Raw genomic sequence first — 23,354 nt, 5'->3', positions numbered from 1 at the left:
TACCTTAACTTTTTGTGTTTCACAGAGTAAAATTTTGTTGGCTACTGACACTGATGATAGAGACTATTGTTTCATGAATAGGAAGTGCCTAGTAACTAATTATTAGTAAATCAGAGCCACATACATGTAAGACCAGGTGAATGGAGTATGTATCAGCAACTACTAGCAACATATGCTAGTTTGAAGTGAATACCTGAGACCACACATCCTCAAAGAATGATCAATACTTTTGGGATCATTACTAACAGGTAAGACTCAAGTTAACTGAGAATTTAAAAAGATAAACACAAGCATCAACAAAACAAATCACTTAGTTTCAACTCCATAAATGGACCATAACATGAGCCCAGGTGGTTAGTAGACTAGGTTATGCTCCTCAGTTTTAGTTTTGTCTAACGTTACATACCCGTCCCGTGTGTGTGTGTTCGTCCTGATTGCGTAACTCGAAAGACTCTTCCTCTTCTTTCTCCCCATGATCCCGAGCCAGCAAACTGAAGCCTTGTCTGCAGCACACAAGCCAGCAAAGTCCCGGCAAAGGCATTCAAATCACAGCGTGTCGTCCAGTCTTTATCCGTAAACGTCCAGTGATGTCCACCGCCGTCCCGGAGCTGTCGTGCAGATCGGACAGATGGAGGATGTCTAGTCGCATGAAACGGGCTGATCCATGAAAAACAAACTCCTCAATTTCGGCTGACAAATATCGCGGGTTATCTCCTTATACGTCTCCGACTTCAAAAAAGTGCTGATAAAATAGTTTCATCCCACGGGTGCCTTCAAACGGGGAGCTGATAAAACAAACGCGTCTTATCGGCTTCTGTTGCGTTTCTGATTCTGCGGGACATGAGCATGCAGACTCTTTCAGTAGCGTGAGTGGAGGGGCGGGGCGAGTCACCCCATGCGTTCGACCGCGGAAACCGATTGGCTCATGGCGCACACGCCCAGAATAATCCCCGCCCACTGTGTCTGGATCGCTGCACATGAGAAGTAGGCATTTCAGGAAATGGAAACAAATCTGCGATGTGGATCAGAAGTAATTGTCTCAAATCGTAAAGCAAAACAAACGCCAAAATCCCCAGTTTGAACCTATAAACAAGACACAGCCTATCAGAGCTGCTTAATTTGTAATTACAACACATTTCAGTTGTTTAGGTTTGATCCCAATCTGTCCAAACTGTGGTGTCATCACCAAAAAAAAAAAATGGGCCTTCTGTTTTGTAATGGGAAATTTGGCTTCTGTTATTTGGATAGTGCTGTGACGTGGACACTGTGCAGTTGCATTAACAAGTAAGTGTGAAGTTCTGGGTAAAGGGGTGAATGAGCACTCTGTGTTGTGTTGTGTGTGTGCGTGTGTGTTGGGGGGTAATGTAGTCTCCTGAAACGCATTATGTGGCTGAATGGAAAGCAGATGGACTCCTTTATTCCAGGAAACTCCTGTCACGAGAGGCTCTGAAGAGAGGGAGACAGACAGATCAAGAGGGAAAGAGCACCAGAAAGACTTTTTGTGTGTGTGTGTGACATCCAAAAGGTCTGATGATCCCCCTTTCCTCTTTATTGTCTTGTGCAATGTCTGTTTTCAACTCTTTTTTTTCTGTCATTCATTAAGGCTTGGAAAGCAAATGGCTCCGCATGGACAGCAATCAAACATCATTTGATTTTGTTTAGTTTTATTGTACCAATATCTTCCAGGAAATAGCTGGTCAGATGAGTTGACGTTAATCAAATGAATCATTCTGCAGACTCTAGTAGCTGAAGGATTATCATTAAACCATGAGTGGTATGTTGGTTCATAAAAAGGTTTTCTGTTTAAGATGGTCTCAGGCAACTCATCTATGAAATAGACTGGCTTAAAAAGTAGGCAAAACCTCTCCTAAACCAGGCCTCTAGACAGACTAGCAAACTAGTCTTCTCAGTATCAGCCTTATTTGAGCTTGGTCCATTTGATGTACAACTTTATTATAGTACTTATGGTGATGTAATCCAAGACCTTTGGAGAAATGATGCTAAGGTATCCATAATCCTGGACCAGGCCATATCCTGAGCAGATGCTGTGGCAGTCACGTAGGAGCGGAGAGCATGAGACTTATTCCTGAAAGACTCAGCGACAGACAAGTTTTCGCATTGATTCTGTGGGCCAGCCTGAACACCCGCCGGTGACCTGCTCACACCTGCAGCTTCTCCACGATGGACGTCCAGCGTTCTCTAGCCTTTGGAACCCAGAATGCAGCTCTACACAAGAAGTTTGGCCAGAGGAGAAATGGTCGTGCCCAATTGAGCTTGGTTCTCTCAAGGTTTTTTTCCTTTACTTTCGTCAATTGGTGAAGTTTTGTTTCTCGCCACTGTCACTACTGGCTTGCCTTGTTTGGGATCTTTTGGAGCTGCACATCGGTGGATTTGCTCTTCAGTGTTTGGTGAAAATAAAACCACACTGACCTGAACTAAACTCAACTTCGACTCTGAAAACTGGACTGACACAGTTTTAATTTACTAGAACTTCTATGTTAAGCTGCGTTGACACAAGCTACATTGACATAATTAAACATAAATTGAATTTAATTGAATATTAGCAACAGGAATCAAGTGTGAAGGCTATTGTTAAAAGTTTACAAGCACACACAAACATCAGAGCAAAAATTATAAAAAATACAATTCAACATGGTCAAACTTTAATCGTCTGCAGGTACTAAAGATTCAAACACTCAAAACTGCTTCCATGCACAAAGCCCATATAGATAAACTAGCATATTTCTTTTTTGCTTTCTTAGTCCTCCATGACCAAATGAAGCTTGCAACTGTGGAATTTTGCAGTTGTTGAAAGGTTTAAGGAGCTGTCAAATTAGTACCCATCAAACCTGCTGAAAAAAATTACCTAGAAGCTCTAATTGTTTCCAATACCATTATAAAAATAACAAACCATTCTACTGTGTTTTAGGACATATTCTATTATTAAGTAGTTTATCATACCAGCATTAGAAGGCAACAAATTACCAATCGAGACCAGCAAGGACCATAACAGTTTCTTTAAAACCAATGCAATTCCCATTATAACTATTAAAACCATTACTAAACTTATAAGGATTTATACTGTTTTATGCAGCAGGAAACCACTGGTCAAACAGAGCATCCCACCCTAAACCAACAACAATTGGTTTAAGCAGGGGCGTAGCAACTGGGGGGAACGGGGGTATATGTTCCTTTCATTTTTTAGAGACAGACCAGGTGATTAATAATTATATGCATGTAAACTTAATGATCTCATACAGCTGTCCCCCCACACTTTTAAAATGTCTGCTAGGCCCCTGGGTTTAACTATTGTTACTGGCTGTGATGATCAAAAACTTTTTTGCAGAAATCAACCTGCACTAACAGTTATAAAAAAAATTTAAAGCAATGCTAGAACAGCAATGTGGCATTTGTTTGATCAAAAAAGGTAAAACTATGGTATTATTCATATGATCTTTTAGAAAGCTATGATTTCCTTTTCAAGAAACATTTATTAGCATTAGTATTTGCGCTGCACAATAGTTCTGTGCAGTCTTATGAAACATTTTATTAATTAATTTATTTATTTTACAAAATATCTTGACTTTTGATCTATTTAATATGCTGTATGTATCATACTATGATGAACAATGATGTTGGTTTTTATTAAAAAATAAAACTAGAAACTTTTTTTCTAGTATTATCTCTTCGGTCAGCAAATTATAAATAAATGAATTCAAGAATGCTTTTTGTACAGTTGTCTGTATGTTTACTGCAAAACTCACCTCTAAATGTCCAGCTGACAAACCGACTAAAAAAAACAATAAAACTTCCTAAAATGTGATCATTTCCTCAGTGTGACTTCATAATTTTAACTTTTTTTTTTTTTTTTAATCGCTTAATTTTTCCATCACACACAGTCAGTCTTTCCAATCTAATCCTTCTTTTCCTCAAGTCTCTCACAGAACCCCGCTCACTCACTTCTGTACGCCCATCAATCATGCTTTTAGAAAGCACACCAAACACACTCTCTCTAGCTCGCTCACACACACACATGCACTGAAGACACATGATATTTTCAGGGCCCCTCTGTGCCTGCACTCTACTCTCTATGCCTTCATTTCCTCTGGTTTGCTGTGCTCTCGGCTGACTCTCTCCATGCATTCATCATTCCTCAAGCTGGTCCTTGTGTTTGTCTTGAAGTCTGCCTGTGCTTTTACCAAACACACATGCACGCAAACCCACAGACTCGCGCAGGGGGCACAGCTAACACGCCATCCAGCCCCCCCCCTTCTCTCTCTCTCCCTGTCAGTCTCTCCCCTTTTTTCCTCCAATGGATCAAAGTATCACTTTCCTCACGGCTTATACCTCAACTTTTCTGCCTTCTCATCTTCCTCCTCGTGGCTCTTTAAACCTGCCTCCCACCTGATCTGCTCCTGGAACAGATGTTTTATTTTTAGAGTGCTCTCTCCCTGTCTTTCTCTGCCCACGCTCGCTCAGAAGAAAAAGGGAGTCTTGTGTCTATATATGGCTAGTGAGAGAGTGAGGTTTTCAAAAAGAAGAAAAATAACAGACTTATCACACCCATCTTTTGTTCGTGAAGACAAGGGAGTGAGAGGAATTTGACCACACTGGTGTTTTCAGTTTTGGGTCTCGTTTTCACAAAACAAACCTTAAATTAATTCTTTTTAAGGGGCCTTCTTTTGGTTTTCAGTTCAACTCTCAGACCCGTAGCCAGCCTGTTGAAAGAGATGGTTCCTTTTCTTCATAAATATATAGACCTTTTTGAGACATTAGCCTCATCTTCGATTGAATTATGAGGTTTAAATACTTTTTAAACACAATTTTTTGCTGGACTAGCTTGTCGGATGGTCATCAACCACACTTTTTGATTTACCAAAAACATTTCCTAAAGGTTTAGAAGAAAAAAAAAACATGAGAATAATACATATTATGCCGGCAGCTATCTCTCTGCAACTCTTACATGGTCACCCACTGCAATAGTATTTGCATGCAGCCTTTATGATGCAAGCTGAGATTGCATCACTCAGCGATGCAATGTCAGACACAATGCACTCAAATGGAGCAAATGACGTTACTGTAAGGTTAGGGTTAGGGATGGGGTTAGGTGAGCCTATTAAAAAGCATTGGATGCAGCTTAGATTGCCCTGCACCAGGTTTGCTTTCAGACCCCTCTCACCCACTGGAGCTAAGCAGGGCTGTGCCCCCTCAGTACCTGAATGGGAGACCACATTGGAAATCTAGGTTGCTGCCGGAAGTGGTGTTAGTAAGGCCAACAAGGAACACTCAACCTGAGTAGGGGTTTAAAAATTTGCCCACTGGCCTCTGTCCATCAAGCCTCCTAACCAGGAATGCCAATTGATGGGGCTTGAACCCTGGGACTTGATCCACCCCAATCACATGATCTGTTATATCAAAATCACCTCACTTTATGTGGATACTGGAATTTATTCTGCTTCCATCATAGTTCATGCACCTTTTTTTTCTTATCAAATAGAAAGCTTATCCTACTCAGTTGTGCTACTCAGTAAGTTTTTTTATGCACAATTTCAAAATGTATGCACATCTTGTCATTTCCATTTCGCATTTATTATGCACTGTTCCAAAATGCACATAAAAATAGGTGGATAGAAGTACTGACTTGCAAAATTAAAGACCATGGTTTTAGTTCAAAATCTTTTTTGTTGTTCTATATTTTAACAACAGAATATTTGTATTTGGGGGTGAACTCAAACTTTAAGAGGTTTATTGATTCATATTTATATTTTTTTCAGTGAATTATATAACACTAATTTATTGAAGACTATTAACAATAGCTTTATGTAAACATCTTTTAGAATTTTAGGCCTTTTCAATCTTACCATTGTATAAAAATTTGCAATTTCACTATTGTAATTTTATGACTACTTAGACTTATCCAATTATGTTCGTGTATAGTCAAAGGTAAAAAAAAGGAGATATTTCACAAGTTGCAAACTATTATAAAAGTTATTAAACCATTTTATGCATTATATGAAATAGGTCTTTTAAGGGTTAAAGGATAATGATATCTGAAAATTTGAAAACTATTTAATTTGCGGATCCTTTATGATATGAAGATTAGTAAAAGCACGTTCAGAAAATATTTAAGTAGAAACGGCAAGTGTGGTTTTGTGCAATGCTTCATTCTAATCGACCATCAGCATAAATGTATAGTCTAACAAAAGCATTTAGGTTTAGTTTAAGTACTTCACAAAACCTGAAGTTAGAATCAATCATTTAATAGGCTATTGCATAGTTATTCCCCTATGCTTCAAGGTTCACGTCATGCACTCAGGTCCTAACTCGGTGTGATTGACACTTCCTGTCTGCAAGGGTCGTTTTAGGCCTTAAGGTGTTGATGCTACTTCAGAAATGGGTTTGAGTCAAGCCCTGAGTCAGCTTGACATTAGACAGACGCCACACTCAAAATATTCATCCTATAAAGCTCTTCCACCTTGAACAGCTTGTTTATGAATACACCATCTCCTTCTGTACCTTCAGAAATGAACAGCCTTATTTTCTACACATTTTTAAAAGGTTTGTCTGGTCTAAAATGTAGCAGAGTAGTTTGTAGCTGTAGAAGGTCAGAGGTCACTTCAAGCCTTGTAAATCTAAATCTAAGATATCACAAACGACTACCATACTAACATTTACCATACTGTGTGTATTCTTAGAAGAATATAGTGTTGTCTTTAGGGCAATGTTTTTTTTTTTTTTGGGAAAGGAGACACAGTGGGCCTTAAATAGCACTTCAGGGTCATCCACATAATACTGTATAATATCCTTTAAATTTAAATAACATCTGCTTGATTGTTGACTTTTTGTGCACTAGACAGTTTTATTAAAAATAACGGCGACATTCTCATAAGTAGAATTTTGGAGAATAAGTAGAATAAAAGCTAGTTTCTCATTCATTCGTTCATTTTCCTTCGGCTTAGTTTGTTTATTCATCAGGGGTCGCCACAGCGGAATGAACCACTAACTTATCCAGCATATGTTTTATACAGCTGATGCCCTTCCAACACTGGGAGACACCCATACACACTCATTAACACACATACACTACGGGCAGTTTAGCTTATTCAATTCCATATTGTGCATGTTTTATGACTGTAGAGGAAACCCACGCGAACACGGGGAGAACATGTAAACTCCACACAGAAATACCAACTGACTCAGCCTGGGCTCGAACCAGCAACCTTCTTGCTGTGAGGTGATCGTGCTACCCACTGCACCACTGTGACACGCAACCAAGTTAGTTTTCAAATTAATTTAATATGGGCCACTTTTGGTGCTTCGCACGTTTTTCTTGGTCATTTTTTGTTTTAAGAGTAAGGTCCATGACTTTGAGTAATAGTTACTTCCCAGGTAGCAAAGAATTCTGGCCCAGGTTTGGCATAAATCTGGCACCGCAGGCATTCATCTGGCACTGGTATACAACATGTGGGCCAAACATGGCCCTATTTTAGCAGAGGTGGCACCGTTTTTAAAGCGGCACACAATTGTGCCAGATGTAAAATGTAGCATTTGGCCCAGATGTTAATAGTTGATATATGGGCCATGTGAGTTTGTGGGATCTTGACCCACATTTAAAATACATTTTTATTAAAAAAAAAAATCGATCAATCTGGTCGATTCGAGAAAAAGCACGCCCGTAGCACGCTTAAAGCGCAATGATTCATGGGTTTATCAATTTCATTGCAGTCATGACACACCAACATATCTGGCAAAGTTTAGGCTCACTTATGGGTTTTTAACTTGGTTGAGACTTGGCCCAGTTATGGTCCATGTTTGACCCTTGTTTGGAAGCCAGACTTGGTCCAGTCATGTACCGTAATTCACTGCGATTTGTGGGCCAAGCAAAAGCTGATTGTGTGGGCCAGAGCTAGGCCAGAGATGCTATGTGGGTTGTAAATGTTTTCTCTATTAAACAACAATACAGTAGGTCAATAGTGAAAGTCAGATTGTATGTTTAATAGCAGCTGGATGTTGGACTCAAGAAAAAATACTTGTTTGCATTGGTCAAACTGATTAGCTGTTGTTACAGAGGATTCTGCTTGGTCTTAAAGCCTTTTTTGATGGGTTATTTTCACTGTTTATGATGGCATAGCAGTCAAAATAGGACAAATGAGTTAATGTATGGGACAATTTTTGCATCTTTGTCAGTGAGGAGTGGGTCTTCTGAACCTCCCCTGGATACAGACATGGGTATACAGTTGTTTTATGAGTTAAACAATCACATTATGCAATGCAAAATCAAAAGTTGTGTTATTTATATCATGAGATTAAAGTCGCATTTTTATAGTCATATTATAAAATCTAAATCACAATAAGATGCAAAGTTGTAAGTCATTGATATATGTAGACCTTGTGAGATGAATCAAAGGCATAAATTTCTATAATGAGGTTATGGTAAAAGTCAGATTACGACATATACTTTACATTATGATAAATATTTAGTCACTATATATATATATATATATATATATATATATATATATATGTGTGTGTGTGTGTGTGTGTATGTGTGTGTGTATATATTCATATAAAATAATAATATTATTTAATATTGCAAAAAATTCAAATAACCTCTTCACATATCACCCTTTTAAAATATAATACTGTTTATAGATGGTGTCAGTTTTTTTAGCCACGCAATGGATGGAAACATAATAAGGAATATAGTACTATTATTATCTTATTATCTGCATTACATGATTTTTACAGTGATTAAGAGATCTTCAAGACAGCACTTTCTGCGTAGAAATTGAACTATATGTGTAGTAAAATCACTATAAGAGAAATAAAAGTTCATGTATCCCTCCTTGTTTACAGGAGTAGAGGTAAATGAGTTGGCAGAGAAACTGAATTAAGCTTGCTCAGAGAAACACTGTTTACTTCATTAAAGCAGTGTAATGGTGAAGGGATTGATTGAATGGTCCTATTGATGGAAGGTTTGGGTAGAAATGCTCCCTTATGGCAGCTGTATTTTGTAGTTTATTTTAAAACTTGTAAAAATAAGGTATTATGTATTTTCTTCATGTAGATTTCTTACAAAGTATTTTACAGTATTTTAAAAATACAAGACACTAAAGTATTTTGACGACATTAAACCGTTTTCATCAAGCCTATTAAACACAAATTACAAAATACTATTTTATCACCTGGCTGTCACAAATTGGAGCTTAAAATCTGGCTATACAGATCATATTAAATGCTTATGAAGGCCTGTTAGGCCTCACTGCAAGATAATGGGGCTAATAAGTAATTAAAGTAGTAGTTTGCATTTAGAATGACACGCTGGTCAAATTAAACAGTGTGAAAGGCTGAATCTGGGTTGTTACGTGTCTTTTGCGCATGTCTGCTTTCGTAGAAAGAACATATTTGTTTATTAACTCTCTCTTCTGTGTTTTTCTTTGTGTTTGTATGTGTTTCTGCTCTCTGGAAGCAAGGGTGTCATGGAGAGGGCACACTGAAGAAAAAAATATTCTTTCCATAAACTTCTGACCTCTCTTCCCAACCCCCCACCCTTACCTCCCTTACGGTCTCCATTACTCTATCTTTAACCCTGCTTCCTCCAACTCTTTCCCCTCTGCTTCCCGAATTCAAAACCCTCTCTCCTGTCGCACAAAACCCTGCTCACAGCCCATTTCGTTTTCTTAAAGCGCACTGTATATGTTCATCATAATCATCTCCCTTGTGGACACATTCTTCTTCAGTCTCACAGGAAGTTGTTGTTTTACTCTGCAGAAATCAAGCGAGTGCCCGTTGGCTTCATCATATCAACGCCATTCACGGCAAACCTCCTGGTATTTCCTCCTGCGAAATGTTTCTCTCATGCTAACAGCAGTGACAGAACAGGATCTGAGACACTTCTCTGCTATCTGATAGTAGCTGATTTCTGTCCATTGTGAACTGGCCTAGAAAATTAAAGGAGAAAGGAGGACATAAACAAAAGCAGACCTTATCGTGTCTCACATCGCAGTCGTACAACAATAACCAGGAAGAGCCCTGCAGATCTGTGAATGCACACGCAAACACAGACACATATATACATATAGGGTTGGTTGGAGCACAGGAGCAATAAGACAAAACAATAACAAATCCAAACGAGCAGCCGGCTTCCAGACACCCTCATGCTGCATGGTATGTGAACACTAAAGAGAGAGAAAGATAAGCGCAACTGGAACTCTCTCAATCCATCTATTCTCTTCTCCTTTTCTTATATTTGTTGAACTTCTTTATTTTATTTTGTTTAACTCTGTTAACTTCAATATGTGAATTTTAGCAATGTTTTTGGGAGAAAATCTGCATTTTAAAAAAGTATTAAACATTTAATAATACAAATTAATTTTGAGTTGATAGTAACTAATGAAGCTAGTGGCAACAATTATTTTTATGTTCAAAACAATAATAAACTGATGATCAATATTACAATTCTTTACCATATTGGTAAACATAAATAAATGTATTAATGTTTTAATATGGGATATTCTACCAGAAACGAACATTATTGGTCCTTGAAATAAAAACATAATTAAATAATAAATAAAGAATATTTCATCCTAAAAGTTTCTAAAATGGCCTGATGATTCATTTCTGTGAGTGTTCTGTAAAGGAGTATTCTCAGATTGTTTTTCTTTATTAAAAACACTTTACAAATGTACAAACTGCATGTCATTCTCCTTGCCCTCAGCCCTACTGAACCTACAGCTTTAATAGTTTTGTTATGCTAAAAACTGTTATTTAGAAAAACAATACTTCAGAAATAGCAAGTTTAAGTTGTTATCAACCACATCAATTGGTTTAAAACATGAAATTATAAATATAATCTAAAAATCAATACTACAAATATATAAACAAATAATTTTACAGTTGTTCTTATGTTTCAGTCAGTCCTATCACATTTGCATTATCATGTAATTAACATGAAATGCGTGCAATACACATTTAAGTCTATGACTCAAAAGAAGTGACATCAGTTGAAGGAGGAGAAGCTGATATTGATCAAGGATGCATTCTATTATAGAATTGTAGGATTTTATGCTTGTTTTTGTATGATATTTTTGAGGAGGACAAGCTTAAAGGTCTGGCCCTGTCACATTTTTTTATAAGTGAAAATTTAGTTTCTGGTGTAATGTCCCTAATATATTTAAACAATACAAGTATTACAAAATATATAAAATATTTATGAAGAATAGATATTTGTTTTTACATCTGTTATCAAATGTTTTGAAAGAATTAATTTTTAAATATTTCAAATACACTGCACGTCCAAAAGTCACACTCTAACATTTTGCTAGACTGCCTTTAGCTTTGATTATAGCACCAATTCGCTGTGTAATGGTTTCAATATTCTTGAAATGTAATGTCTCAACATTTATTTCCAACCCGTATTACATTCATTTTACATCAAGATCTTGTATTGATGATGGGAGAGTCAGGCTGCTGCGAAAAGTCCCCAGCCCATTCCAAAGATTCTCAGTAGGGTTAAGGTGTGGATCCTGTGGTGGCCAATCCATGTGTAAAAATGATGTCTCATGCTCCCTGAACCACTTTCATATTTTTAACCCGATGAATCTTGACACTGTTATCTTGAAATATGCCCATGAGATCAGGTAAGGAAAAAATCCATAGATGGAATAGCCTTGTTATTCAGTGTATTCAGGTAGTCTGCTGAATTCATTCTTTGAGCACATAACATTGCTAAAACTAGACAAACCCAACTGCAGCATCCACAGATCACACCATGGTTAGCACAGAGATTTTTTTAACAGTTTGATTTAAAATTCTGATTTACTGCAATACCTTAATTTGCACTTAGTGCTAGTGATAATTTAGAGCAAATTATCTCAAGTATCACAATGAGTTCACTTTACTCAAATGGCTTCCACAATCACCAGATCTTAATCCAGTAGAGCAACTCTAAAATATGCTGAAACAGGAGATACACATCATGTATGTAGCTGCCATATCTACAACAATTGCATGATACCATCATATCAATATGGACCAAAATATCTGAGGAATGTTGGCAGAACCTTGTTGAATCCATATAGAATGAAGAATTGAAGTGATAGTTCATACAAAATTTACCCACAATTTACTCACCGTCAAAGTGGTTATAAACCTTTAAAAGTTTCTTTCTTCTGTTGAACACAAAAGTAGATATTTTGAATGTTGAAATCTGAAACCATTGGAATCCCTAGTAGGAAAAACAAATACCCATGATCGTAAGGGCCCATTGAGGGACTTTGGCCAGGACATCGGGGTTACACCCCTACTCTTTACGAGAAGTTTCATATATTTTTAATGACCACAGAGAGTCTAGTCATAATATGTAATAAACTAGTCACTAGTTTATTACATATCATGTAACTAGTCATGATATGTAATAAACAATCACAAAAGTATCTAGAATGTACAGTTTAGCAAATCTTCTAACACACTGAAGATAACTACATTTGTTTTAGAACTTTCAATGCACCCCTATTATGCATTATAAATGGTCAAAGTTTGGTTTGGGAGTCCCCAACAACAGGCTGATATGCACACAGGTCAAAACACTTTCATTGTCACTTCTAATTAGTGGTGTAAAGTAACAAATTACAAATACTGCAATTACTGTAACTTAGTTTTTCTCAGGAATTGCAATTTGCCAAGTAATTTTATAAATGTGTACTTTTACTTTCCCTTGAGTACATTTTTAGTGCTGTATCGGTACTCTTACTCTACTACTATTCTTCAACCTGCAGTCATTACTTTATTTTTTCTTGTCTAAGAAGATTAGAAAAATCAGTCCTGTGATTCTAGTCCAATCCAAATCACATAGAAAGTAAATTGCATCATGATGAACCACCTCAAGACATTTGAGTGATTTGTAAATGCAGAAAACTGTTTGGAAGCATTAAAAGTGTCCAAGAAGATGGGAAAAATCTTTACACGCAATGACTCAGAGACTGTTTAAAAGCATGTTACTAATGAGAAGATGACGAATGTTTACTGTATGATGACCAAAATGGCCTTCAACACCCAGCAGGCACAGGACATCAACATGGCATCAGATTGACATTGTACCCCAATGTCGCTGGGATGTTGTATTTTGTTTGGAAATGAAAATCGGGTTGATGTCAGAACCCAATGTTAGACCGACATCAATGTCAAACGTTCACCTTAAAATCAACCAAATATCAACGTCTAATGTTACATCTTGACATTGTGTGGACATTATCACCCCTACTGCAACTGAGAAATGTAGTTAAGCTAGTAATGTCACTACTTGTAGCAATGCTACTGCCCAACACTGTTCGTCTAACTTGAAACTATGCTCTTGTCTTCTGCTCGTCACTGGTTTGAAAATAGCTTGATCATTGCCGACAAAATTCAAAAACTTCTTTAGATAAATGAGATGTCAATCAGCATCAGGAACTGCCAGCAGCAATTACAATTTTGGACACCCCTCTGGCTCCGCCACTGCTTAAAGGGACATTGGCTCGGTGGATGTGTGTTCTGTTCAGCATGGCTCAAATCGCTGAAATAAAAGCAAAAGCAGGGCTTTCTGCGTCCTGTGTGAAAGAACAGGTGACAGTGGCAAAGCAATGACAGACCCCATAGGAGTGCAAGCTCAGAAGTGTTTTTAAATCGATAAAGAAGCAGCATGTGTTGTGTTTTCCATGCTGTTTTAGACATGAATAGCCCCCTAGCCAGAGAGATACAGTTAAATATATATTTTGTAAGCTACACTTTCAGGAATAAAAGTACAGGAGCTGTCAGGGGGGCAGTACCTTTTCAAAAGATACATATTTGTACCCAAGGAGTCCAAAGTGGTACCTTAAAGGTGCACATTAGTGCCCAACTGTACCTAAAAAATACCTTTGAGGTACCATTATAGACTCTTCAGGTGCAAATATGTATCTTTTGAGAAGTTACTACCCCAGTGACTGCTCTTGTACCTTTGTTTCTGGGTGTGTACAGAGAACGAGGCAACCATTTTAATCAAACTTACAGGTTGTGATCCTGAGATGCACTGTCAGATTTAAACCTCAGCTGGATTTTTTCATTCCATTAGAGTTGTGTTACACACTGCATTGAAGGTAACTTTCAAAAACGCATAATGGTGGCTCTTTAATAATTTTAAGTGAGAGAACTTGAACAGAACGCTTGAGTGACAACATGCTTGTTTACGGTTTCATCCAAAACCGTATGATATACTGAGCTGATACATGTAAAATCATCAAAATGCTTGCATTTATGCATTTGTGTTCGTGGCATATGCTCTCTTAAAAGAGCCTTTCTTACAGGTTTGCGTGTGAGCAGAAGTGCTCGACCCGTAACTGTAGGGTAGACCCACTGGTTATTAAGAGTTAAGGAAGGGTGGGCAGTCATCCAGAGGCCTTGCTCTATTTATAGCCTCCAGACTGTGTGAAAGTACTCAGAACTCGTACAGAGCTGCCAAAATCCCTGAACTTCTCTCTCTCTCTCTCTGCGAGTGAGTGGGTGTGCAACTGTGTGTTGCATGTATCTTTACTGTTTATATGCAACATAAGAGTATATAACTGACAAGTGTCCATTTTTAACAATCAGATTTCAACAATCCAATTGTTTTAGGAGTAAGGAAACGAAAATATATGTCACTTCTACAGGAAATAACTCTGGCTCTGTTAAAATTGAGTGGAAATCACAGCGTTCCCAGTTGTGTTGTGATTTCCAAGACCATTTATAAAAACCATTGCCTACTGCGCTTTAGGGTAGGGTGGAAGGCGCTGTGAACAATCATAGAAACCTGCAATTTCACCCCAAATACACACACATGCACACACACATACTAGCATTAAAAATATAGTTGAATGAAGCGTATTTTGGTATTGAGGTGGGACCAAACTGTTAACCATCAGACCAGTGTGTCGAATTTACAAGATATTGTGGTCAAAAGCCTGAGCGTTTCTGACTGTTAATGAATGACATTAGTTTGCTGCTTAGCCTGCAGACACGCACACAAGCGGACGTGCGCAGACATATAATCGACATATACGCACATTCACATGTGCACGCAGGCTTTCGCAAAGATACGGACAGAACGGCCAAGAATAAGAGACTGTGGGTCAAAGGGTTGGCAGGGCGTCCACATGCTTGCTGGATCAGTTTGCGCTTGGAGAGTGCAGTAAAGCTTCCAGCACACACAGACAGTCACACTGCACACACAATATACAGTCCATTTGTCATATTGACGCTTTTACAAAGCCTTAGGCAGCTGGAATGAATTCTGGCACTGGTGGTTGGGGATTGTGGATTAAAGCTCGGACCCTTTTATTTCAAATATTTACTTGGCACGTCACGCCACATATATCATATACACACTTTCTCTCTTACATTGAAATTGCTTGCGCAGAAAAAAGGAATAGGTGTTTGTTTGAACTTCAGACCGAGAGGCAACAGTTTACATGTGTTTTTGGAGTTGAATTCGTCCATATGATTACTTAAATGTGTTTGCAGAATGTGGAATATCAGGTTGTCGTGACTTAAAATCAGCTGTTTTCAGTGTTAACTCTTTAGAAACTGAAAATGAAGATGCTCTTTCTGTTAAATGTTTCTTTTCATGGTTTCTATAATGTACACAGTACAAAGAAAGTTTAATTCACATAGTCATTTTTTGTGCAATTTTTGCAACACATTTTTCTTCTTAAAAGATGGTAGGTGATCGTCTTCAGAAACATTTTTTGTTGTGCTGGTTGAAAGTCTCTTCACATTCTATTAGTAATGGTTAAAGTAAATGATCTTAACGTATTTATATGTATTTTTATATTCTGGGTAAGACATAAAACTAAAAAAATGTCCATGCAATTATAAATTGTTGTGCCGATTATTCCCATAATGTTAAAAAGTAGCTCAATATGTCTGTCATAAAATGTAGATTTTTACATCAGCGCAGCTGTTCATGCAGATCTGCCGTGCAAGAGCTCACAGCAAAGAAAGTGACAGCATTAAAAACAAATGCTGAATCAAAAGTTTTTAAAATCCTGAATCAGTATTGGAGTTACTTTAAATGAGTTACTGTATATGCACAGAAGCAAAGACTATAGAATACAAAAGACATGTCACTCATATACCTTTGAATGGGGAGAAGCCTAACTGTCAATATGGTGAATGAAGCCCCGCCTTCTAATTCATGGGCCAATCAGCGAACGGTATATGGCAAATAAAGCCCACCTTCTAGTACAGGAGCCAATTAGCTATCGCTATAGAATGACAATTCTCCGGGAAAGGTGATTGGACCAGAGTTTCTGCAGATTTTGTGTGATAAGAAACATTTTGAAATTAAACTAAATATACAGTTGTTGTTTCATTTTACTGGTTATTCATAATATAAAATGAATATGAAATGTAATTGTAAGCTTGGCAAGTAGTTTTGGAGAAACTGATGCTTCCTCATTCAAACACAATGCCCGAGCATACTGCCCAAGAGGCGTTTCAAAGATGGCCGCCAAGTGATATTACTTGCTGGGGTCCGGCAGACTTTTGCTCCAACACTAATCAAACACACCTAAACATGCTAATTAGTGTCTTCCAGATCACTAGAAATCTATAAGCAGGTGTGTTTGATTGGAGTTAGAAATAAACTGTGCAGGATACCGGCCCTCCAGGACCGAGTTTTCCCACCCCTACCTTAAAGAGGCTTTGACTGAAGTGTTGTTCAGCCACTGAAATTTTTTGCCAAAAGATTGGTGTGACTATTTTCAATTTCAGATGGGACCTGTTGCAGCATCAATAATGTAGATAAATGTATGCAAATAATTTACATTTAGATTATCAGCAAAACATAAGTAAATAGCACCATTACAACTAGCCTACTGAGGTTAAGTTGGTTTTATATTTATGTTGGTTAATTTTTTAACAATGATAACCTGTGAGTAACTTTGAGTATTCGGTCTGAAATAGCATGTAAGATTGGCTTAGTAATGTGTAATTCCTGCATCTCGCTGACCAACCACAAAGCATCCATTAGTCGCTTCAGGACAAAGCGTGTGAAATACTGCACATTATGACAAGTTTTGCTTGCTACACAACTGTAACATGCTAGATACAATTCAGTTTTTCGTTCAGAATTGTACCATTATAAAGTACTGTAAAGTTTTCTAAATGGCGAATGACATGGACTAGTGGGTTTTCTACCGTCATTTTTAAGATGTGCGTTGATGAAATCCGGAGATGTGGCTTTGGATGGCAGGGGAGGGATTGTGTTTCAAAGATATTATGCTATGCAAAATGCTATTAGCATTTTGGCAGATCATCTACTGCACCTTTAGCTTATGTACTTTCCTTTCAACTGATTTCATCTCAGTTAATAAATGTCCTACAAAAATACAGAAACTGAAGCTCAGAGCAAAAATACCCAATAGTATCTGGACGAAGACTTAGATTTGCAAGCTGGGAAGGCTTATCTCAGAGATGCAATGTCAGACACAACGCACTCAATGTAGCTAGTGATGTCACTGGGAGGTGTAGGGTTAGCTGTGGGCATTAAAAAGTCTATATCCAGACTCTTAAAATACTGTGGTAAAAGTTTCATGTAGGTGTTTAATATTTTGATAACCATTTTTCATTCAGCAATATCAATTTTCTCAACCTGTCAGAACAAATAGGGCAGCACAGTGACGCAGTGGGTAGCACTGTCGCCTCACAGCCAGAAGGTTGCTCGAGCCTCAGCTGGGTCAGTTGGAATTTCTGAGTGAAGTTTGCATGTTTCCCTGTGTTGGCATGGGTTTCCGGGTGTTCTGGTTTTCCCTCAAAGACATGCGCTATAGGTGAATTGGGTAAGCTAAATTGTTCATAGTGTATGTGTAAATGTCCTGGTCCTCCAAGTTGGAGGTGAGGTGTTGGGATATGACCCACCTTGTAAAAGTTAAATGTTACGAAACACCAACAAGGTGCGACTAAATATTAACTTTAATTTAAAAACAGACCTGGGAGTAAGTTAGAATAAATATAAAATGCTTTAGTATTCAAAATACTGACAAAATCACATCAACCTTTCAAACTAAATTGTGACAAAAATATCAAGGATGCATGAAACCTCATATAAAAATGTTAATGTTCTTGGTTTCAAAGTAAGTTTTTTTTTTTTAAGATTAATCCAAACGATCATTTCTTGGCCTTAATTTATAAAAGTAACATGCAATTATCCTTAATGTCCAACAATATTTTTTACGTTTTTTTTTTTTCATATTATTGGATAAACGTAGATGATTGGATTTGCATAGCTCAACTGATTTATTTACTATACAACAAACAAATTAGAGGATAACTGAGAGATGCTTTATTAATAGTGCATTTTCAGTGCCTCTGAAGTTAACTGTATGCATGTTTTCATAATGCACAAATTATTATACAAAGTCTGCTATTAAACATTATTTTTAAAATAAATGATTTAATGCAACCACGTGGGATTAACAAAAAGATATACAATCATTTATTAGTATTGGAGCTTACAAATGGTCTGCCTTCAAAAAGGAGTCAGATATTGTTCAAAATTAATTTCGCTATGGAGAAAATTACTCTCGTGACATGTCTCTCACACGTATAGCAACAGTAGCATATAGACTTCAGTATATACACACACAGACAGTTTCACCTCCCACATGTCTGACGGGCCTCGCATGTTTGGTCTGCCCGTTTGTTTGCACGCCAAAGTGTTTGTTTGATATTGACAGCCCTGTGCTGACTATCATACTTGGCGGCAGTTACCAGGATTGTGTTTCAGAGTCTGGTGCGCGTGTGCCTGTTCGTCTGCAAGTGTGCAGATAGCATTTTGCACTCTTCCCTATGCATTTGCAAATTTTCACTGCATCAATGCATATCTATAGGCTTGGCCAGTGACTTTAGTTAAATCATACAGAGCATAGATGGGTGCTAATTTCATTTCAAAGGTGTTGGTTGATGGACATTGACACCCTGATAAGGCAAACACTATTCTAGCCTGTGAGCCGAGCTGCAGTCATGGTTATTTAAAACTGTAAAGTGGAACTTGATGACAGGACTAGTCTGGGCTCTGTAAAATACAATACTTGCTTACACCGCTTGCACACTAATGCGCCTGCTATTGAAACTCTTGCTGACAGAGCTAGCACGCTAACCTCTGCAGTGTCTGCACGAAGTGGCCAAAACTGTCCTAAAATTCACCAGATTTGGACGTATGGTTACTGGTCTTTTTCTTTTTTAGATGGAAATTTGTCTTCACTGTCTATGATAGACAATCTCAGGCAGCTGGCTAGTGCTTGCGGTCAAGGTATTTGTTTGTTTATTTGCCCAATAAAGTTCACCAAAGCCATCTTGTTGTAGCAGCTGTTCTGTCGAGATGATGAGCCATGGAGAGGCTGCAGGTGCCCCCTGCCAACACCCAGAAGACCCTATTTTACCCTGCTGGGAAACAAAGCAGCTGAAGCATTTCAAGATCTCATAAAAACAAAAATAGCTTGATGATATGTCGCAAATTTGTTTGCATTACTTTTTAATGGTTCAAATAGACTATATCTACTGCAGAGGTTCTCAATAATTGTGTTTTCAAATATCCTGTTTTTATTTACAATATTTATTGGTCCCATGACTTCCATTTGTTCTGATTTTATTTTCACTCAAGATTTTGATGGTCATCTTTCAACATACTGCTGAATTTGCAATTACAGGTCAACTAACTTTTGTCAGAGCATAGGTCTCAAACTCGATTCCAGGAGGGCCGCAGCTCTGCACAGTTTTGCTCCAACCCTAATCAAACACAGCTGATCCAACTAATCAAGGTGTTCAAGTCTACCAGAGACTATTAAGCAGGTATGAGTTGGAGCTGGATAGAGCTAAACTGTGCAGAGCTGTGGCCCTCCAGGTATTGAGTTTGAGACCATTGTGTAAGAGTATTATTGAGGGACCTTATTAATCATGGGGCACTCTGGGGTGCCGCAAGGCTCAGTTCTCAGTTGCTTGCATTTTATAATATATACTCTCATCAGCCACTTTATTAGGTACACCTGTCCAACTGCTCGTTAACACAAATTTCCAATCAGCCGATCACATAGCACCAACTCAATGCATTCAGGCATGTAGACATGGTCAAGATGATCTGCAGCAGTTCAAACCGAGCATCAGAATGGGGCAGAAAGGTGATTTTAAACATGGCATGGTTATTGGTGCCAGACAGGCTGGTCTGAGTATTTCAGAAACTGTTGATCTACCTGAATTTTCATGCACAACCATCTCTAGGGTTTACAGAGAATGGTCTATTCAGTGAGCGGCAGTTCAATGGGCACAAATGCCCTGTTGATGCCAGAAGTCAGAGGAGAATGGCCAGACTGGTCCCAGCTGATAGAAAAGCAACAGTAACTCAAATAACTAGTCATTGCAACCGAGGTATGCAGAAGAGCATCTCTGAATGCACAACATGTCCAACCTTGAGGTGGATTGGCTAAAGCAGCAGAAGACCACACTGGGGTTCAACTCGGTACTAGTAAGGTGTACCAAATAAAGTGGCCTGTGAGTGTATGTTACTGCTAGGCAATATCAAACAGCAATGTGAAGTTGGTTTCCACTGTTATGCCAACAATGCACATCTCTATATCTCCTCACAAACTGATCATTTGTATGAGTTCACAAAAATTATTGTAACTGTAAAAGCAATACAAAAATAAATGACTTTAATTGACTATTAAGGCCTTGGTATATTTGTAACAGTATTTTTTTCTCAGCTACCTTTGCAATTGTATATGATTAGTGCCATCAACATTGCCTAAAACAACATTTAGGTGAATAATCAAAGTCTGTGTTAGATCGAAGTTTACAATTTTCAGTTTGCCAGCACACATTGTTCCTCTTAAGGTGAACAATGAATCAGATAATTTACTGAAATAAAGCTTGTTTTGGTAATCTTCAATCAAAGTCTGACTATTTTCTTCCGTGTTTGGAGTGGTGGTCCTCACTTAATCTTTTCCTTTTGAATTGTGCCCTTCCTGCCACAACCCAACATTGGGAAACACCCATACATACTCTTTCACACACTCTTACACTATGACCAATTTGGTTTATTCAATTCACCTGTACCGCATGTCTTTGGACTGTGGGGAAAAACCAGAGCACCCGGAGGAAACACACAGAAACACAGGAAGAACATGCAAACTCCACACAGAAATGCCAACTGAACGAGCCCGGGCTCGAACCAGTGACCTTCTTGCTGTGAGGCGATCGTGCTACCCACTGTGCCACTGTGACGCCCCTGGGGTAAAATAAATGTCCACATTTTAAAAACATAACAGGGAACAATGGAATTTAATTCAGTGTTTCTTGCCCGGTCTGATACCCACTTTATATTATATCCCAGTCAGGCACTGAAGATCACTAATTTTTGAAGAAATAAACGCTGCAATTTTGTAATGGCATGACAGTTTACCTAAAGTGCTTGAGCAGGGTGAATGAAAACTAAAAGCCAGTTGGAAGTATATCAACATACTGAAATAAGTCTCAGTGACTTTTGGTATACTGTTTGCAGACTTTAAATACCTGCTGCATTGCATCTTCATTAAAAAAAAACACTCAACATAAATGACAACAGTGAGAAAGCAACAGCTAAGAAAGCATCTCATTTAAATCCAAATTCTTTCAAATGCATGTGTAGTTTTCACCATAGACTCTTTAAAAAGTTTGGTAGAGATGACGTTATTGTAGAATGTAGATACATCGATGATGCATTTTCATCGATAAACCCAAATAAGCATTAAGCTGAACAACACAAGTTGTAATTAGTTACCTGACATGTCTGAATCTCTAAACAGTCCTTAGCCAATGAATTCTGCTTTAAAGGGCTGGCTATACAAGACTAATTAATCTTTGAAAAACATTTGTCTGCCAAAGCAATGCTTAAAATAAAGCAAAAAACAATAAATTACATTTTAAAGAGCAATAAGTCTCAAATTTGATTATTGATTATTGATTATTTTGATTACTCCTCAAAATATCATTATTTAAGAACATTATTTTGAACCAGATTTTTCATTATTGTCTATTTGTTTATAGACCCAGTTCCCTATAAAAAGTGCTTAATTTGTATTTTGGCTATAACTTCCATTCATGTACAGTGTCTATAAAAAAAATCCTCATAGCTTGTAAAAATCTATACCTTTAACTACATTACACCCTGCTTTCTAAAGACCTTCTGGATTAAGTTGTAGAGTGGCAAGGGTTAGGAGAAGGCTACAAAAAAAGTTCAAAGGCTGGAAACATTATTTGCAATATGATTTGATTTCAGGCTGTATGACGAATAAAATATTTTTTTCAAAGGGGTTTGAGGATTTTCTATAGGCACTGTAAATGTTTTTGGTCAGTAGACACTTTTGCTGTATCTGTTGAGTCTGTTGTAGAAATTTCTAAATGCTTCTGTCAACTAGCATGCCAAACTTTAATTTACAGAACAAATTTACCATGGAGGTCAAACAATGCAAGCCTTTGCCTGATTTATCTTAACTTTGGACCACATCAGCAAAACTATCTTCCGAATGTTTACAGAATGGTGGAATGACCAAAAGATAAAAATGGAAATAATCATGTGGAAAATAAAGTATGCAGGGTAGCAACAATCCCACACATAGCATATACAGTACACAAGATTATCTGATAAACAGGGACATAACTAGAAGATCAAAAGGAAAATTCTATTGAAGGGAGGTGAAACTGAACAAGACAGAATTGCTTAGGAACATCTGTAGTTTTCTTCTTTAATTATACTTCCTCTTCTTCTTTTTATGTCGAGTAATACAGAGAGTTGGGAAATGCTCGACAAAGGATAGGAGATTAAAAGGAAGCACATTCAAATGTATAGTTCCTACTGTCTAGATTTGCATGATTCTGCCAACTGGGCAAAAAAGCATCACACATTGTTACAGTGGTTTACTTTTTACTTTTTCCATCCAAAAAGGTGTTTGACTGCCTGAAAAGGAGAACTGAACCAGAACCAGCTAAGCTTCAACCTGACGAATGACTACCTTGTGACCGAAGCAAGCCCAGCAGCTGTGCTCACAGGCCTCAACGTGAAACTTTACTCACGTGTAGATATCCAGAGACAAAGCTCTGTTCCTCACTGACTCACTAAAACAGCATTGCTTCCTCTTTTCTTCGGTAAGGCCACTGATTGGAACAGAATAGGGAAGTAGATGTAAGGGTCATAAATGGTAGACCGTCGTATTTATTCAGGAGGCTTATGTTGACGGTATAGGCCTCGCTGCCTGGCATTTGTTTTAATAGAGATTTTATGACTCGTGTGCGCCATCTAGTGCTCATATGATACATTTCATCAGTTTATT

At 37.8% G+C, this 23,354-nt stretch overlaps 1 protein-coding gene and 1 long non-coding RNA gene across 3 annotated transcripts in view; one reads left to right on the top strand and one right to left on the bottom strand.

Annotated features, from left to right (window-relative positions):
* plekhh3 (pleckstrin homology, MyTH4 and FERM domain containing H3) overlaps positions 1-833 on the bottom strand; it is an 83,124-nt gene extending 82,291 nt beyond the window's left edge. For both annotated transcript variants that reach the window (XM_087244861.1, XM_087244862.1), the window contains exon 1: positions 407-833. In XM_087244861.1, coding sequence (XP_087100987.1) covers positions 407-541 — 135 coding nt within the window. In that variant the 5' untranslated portion in view covers positions 542-833. The remainder of the gene's footprint in view (positions 1-406) is intronic.
* Positions 834-995: 162 nt separating this feature from the next.
* On the top strand, positions 996-1,793 carry LOC141381244 (uncharacterized). Its single transcript, XR_015481031.1, has 3 exons — positions 996-1,284; positions 1,425-1,525; positions 1,604-1,793. It is a non-coding gene; the product is annotated as an uncharacterized LOC141381244 (long non-coding RNA).
* Positions 1,794-23,354: the final 21,561 nt, after the last annotated feature.

The sequence above is a fragment of the Danio rerio genome, chromosome 3 (assembly GCF_052040795.2).
Source record: "Danio rerio strain M-AB ecotype USA chromosome 3, GRCz13ab, whole genome shotgun sequence".
Taxonomy (NCBI): domain Eukaryota; kingdom Metazoa; phylum Chordata; class Actinopteri; order Cypriniformes; family Danionidae; genus Danio; species Danio rerio.
The sequence above is the reverse complement of the archived record's forward strand: the minus strand, read 5'-3'. Positions and strand labels throughout refer to the sequence as shown.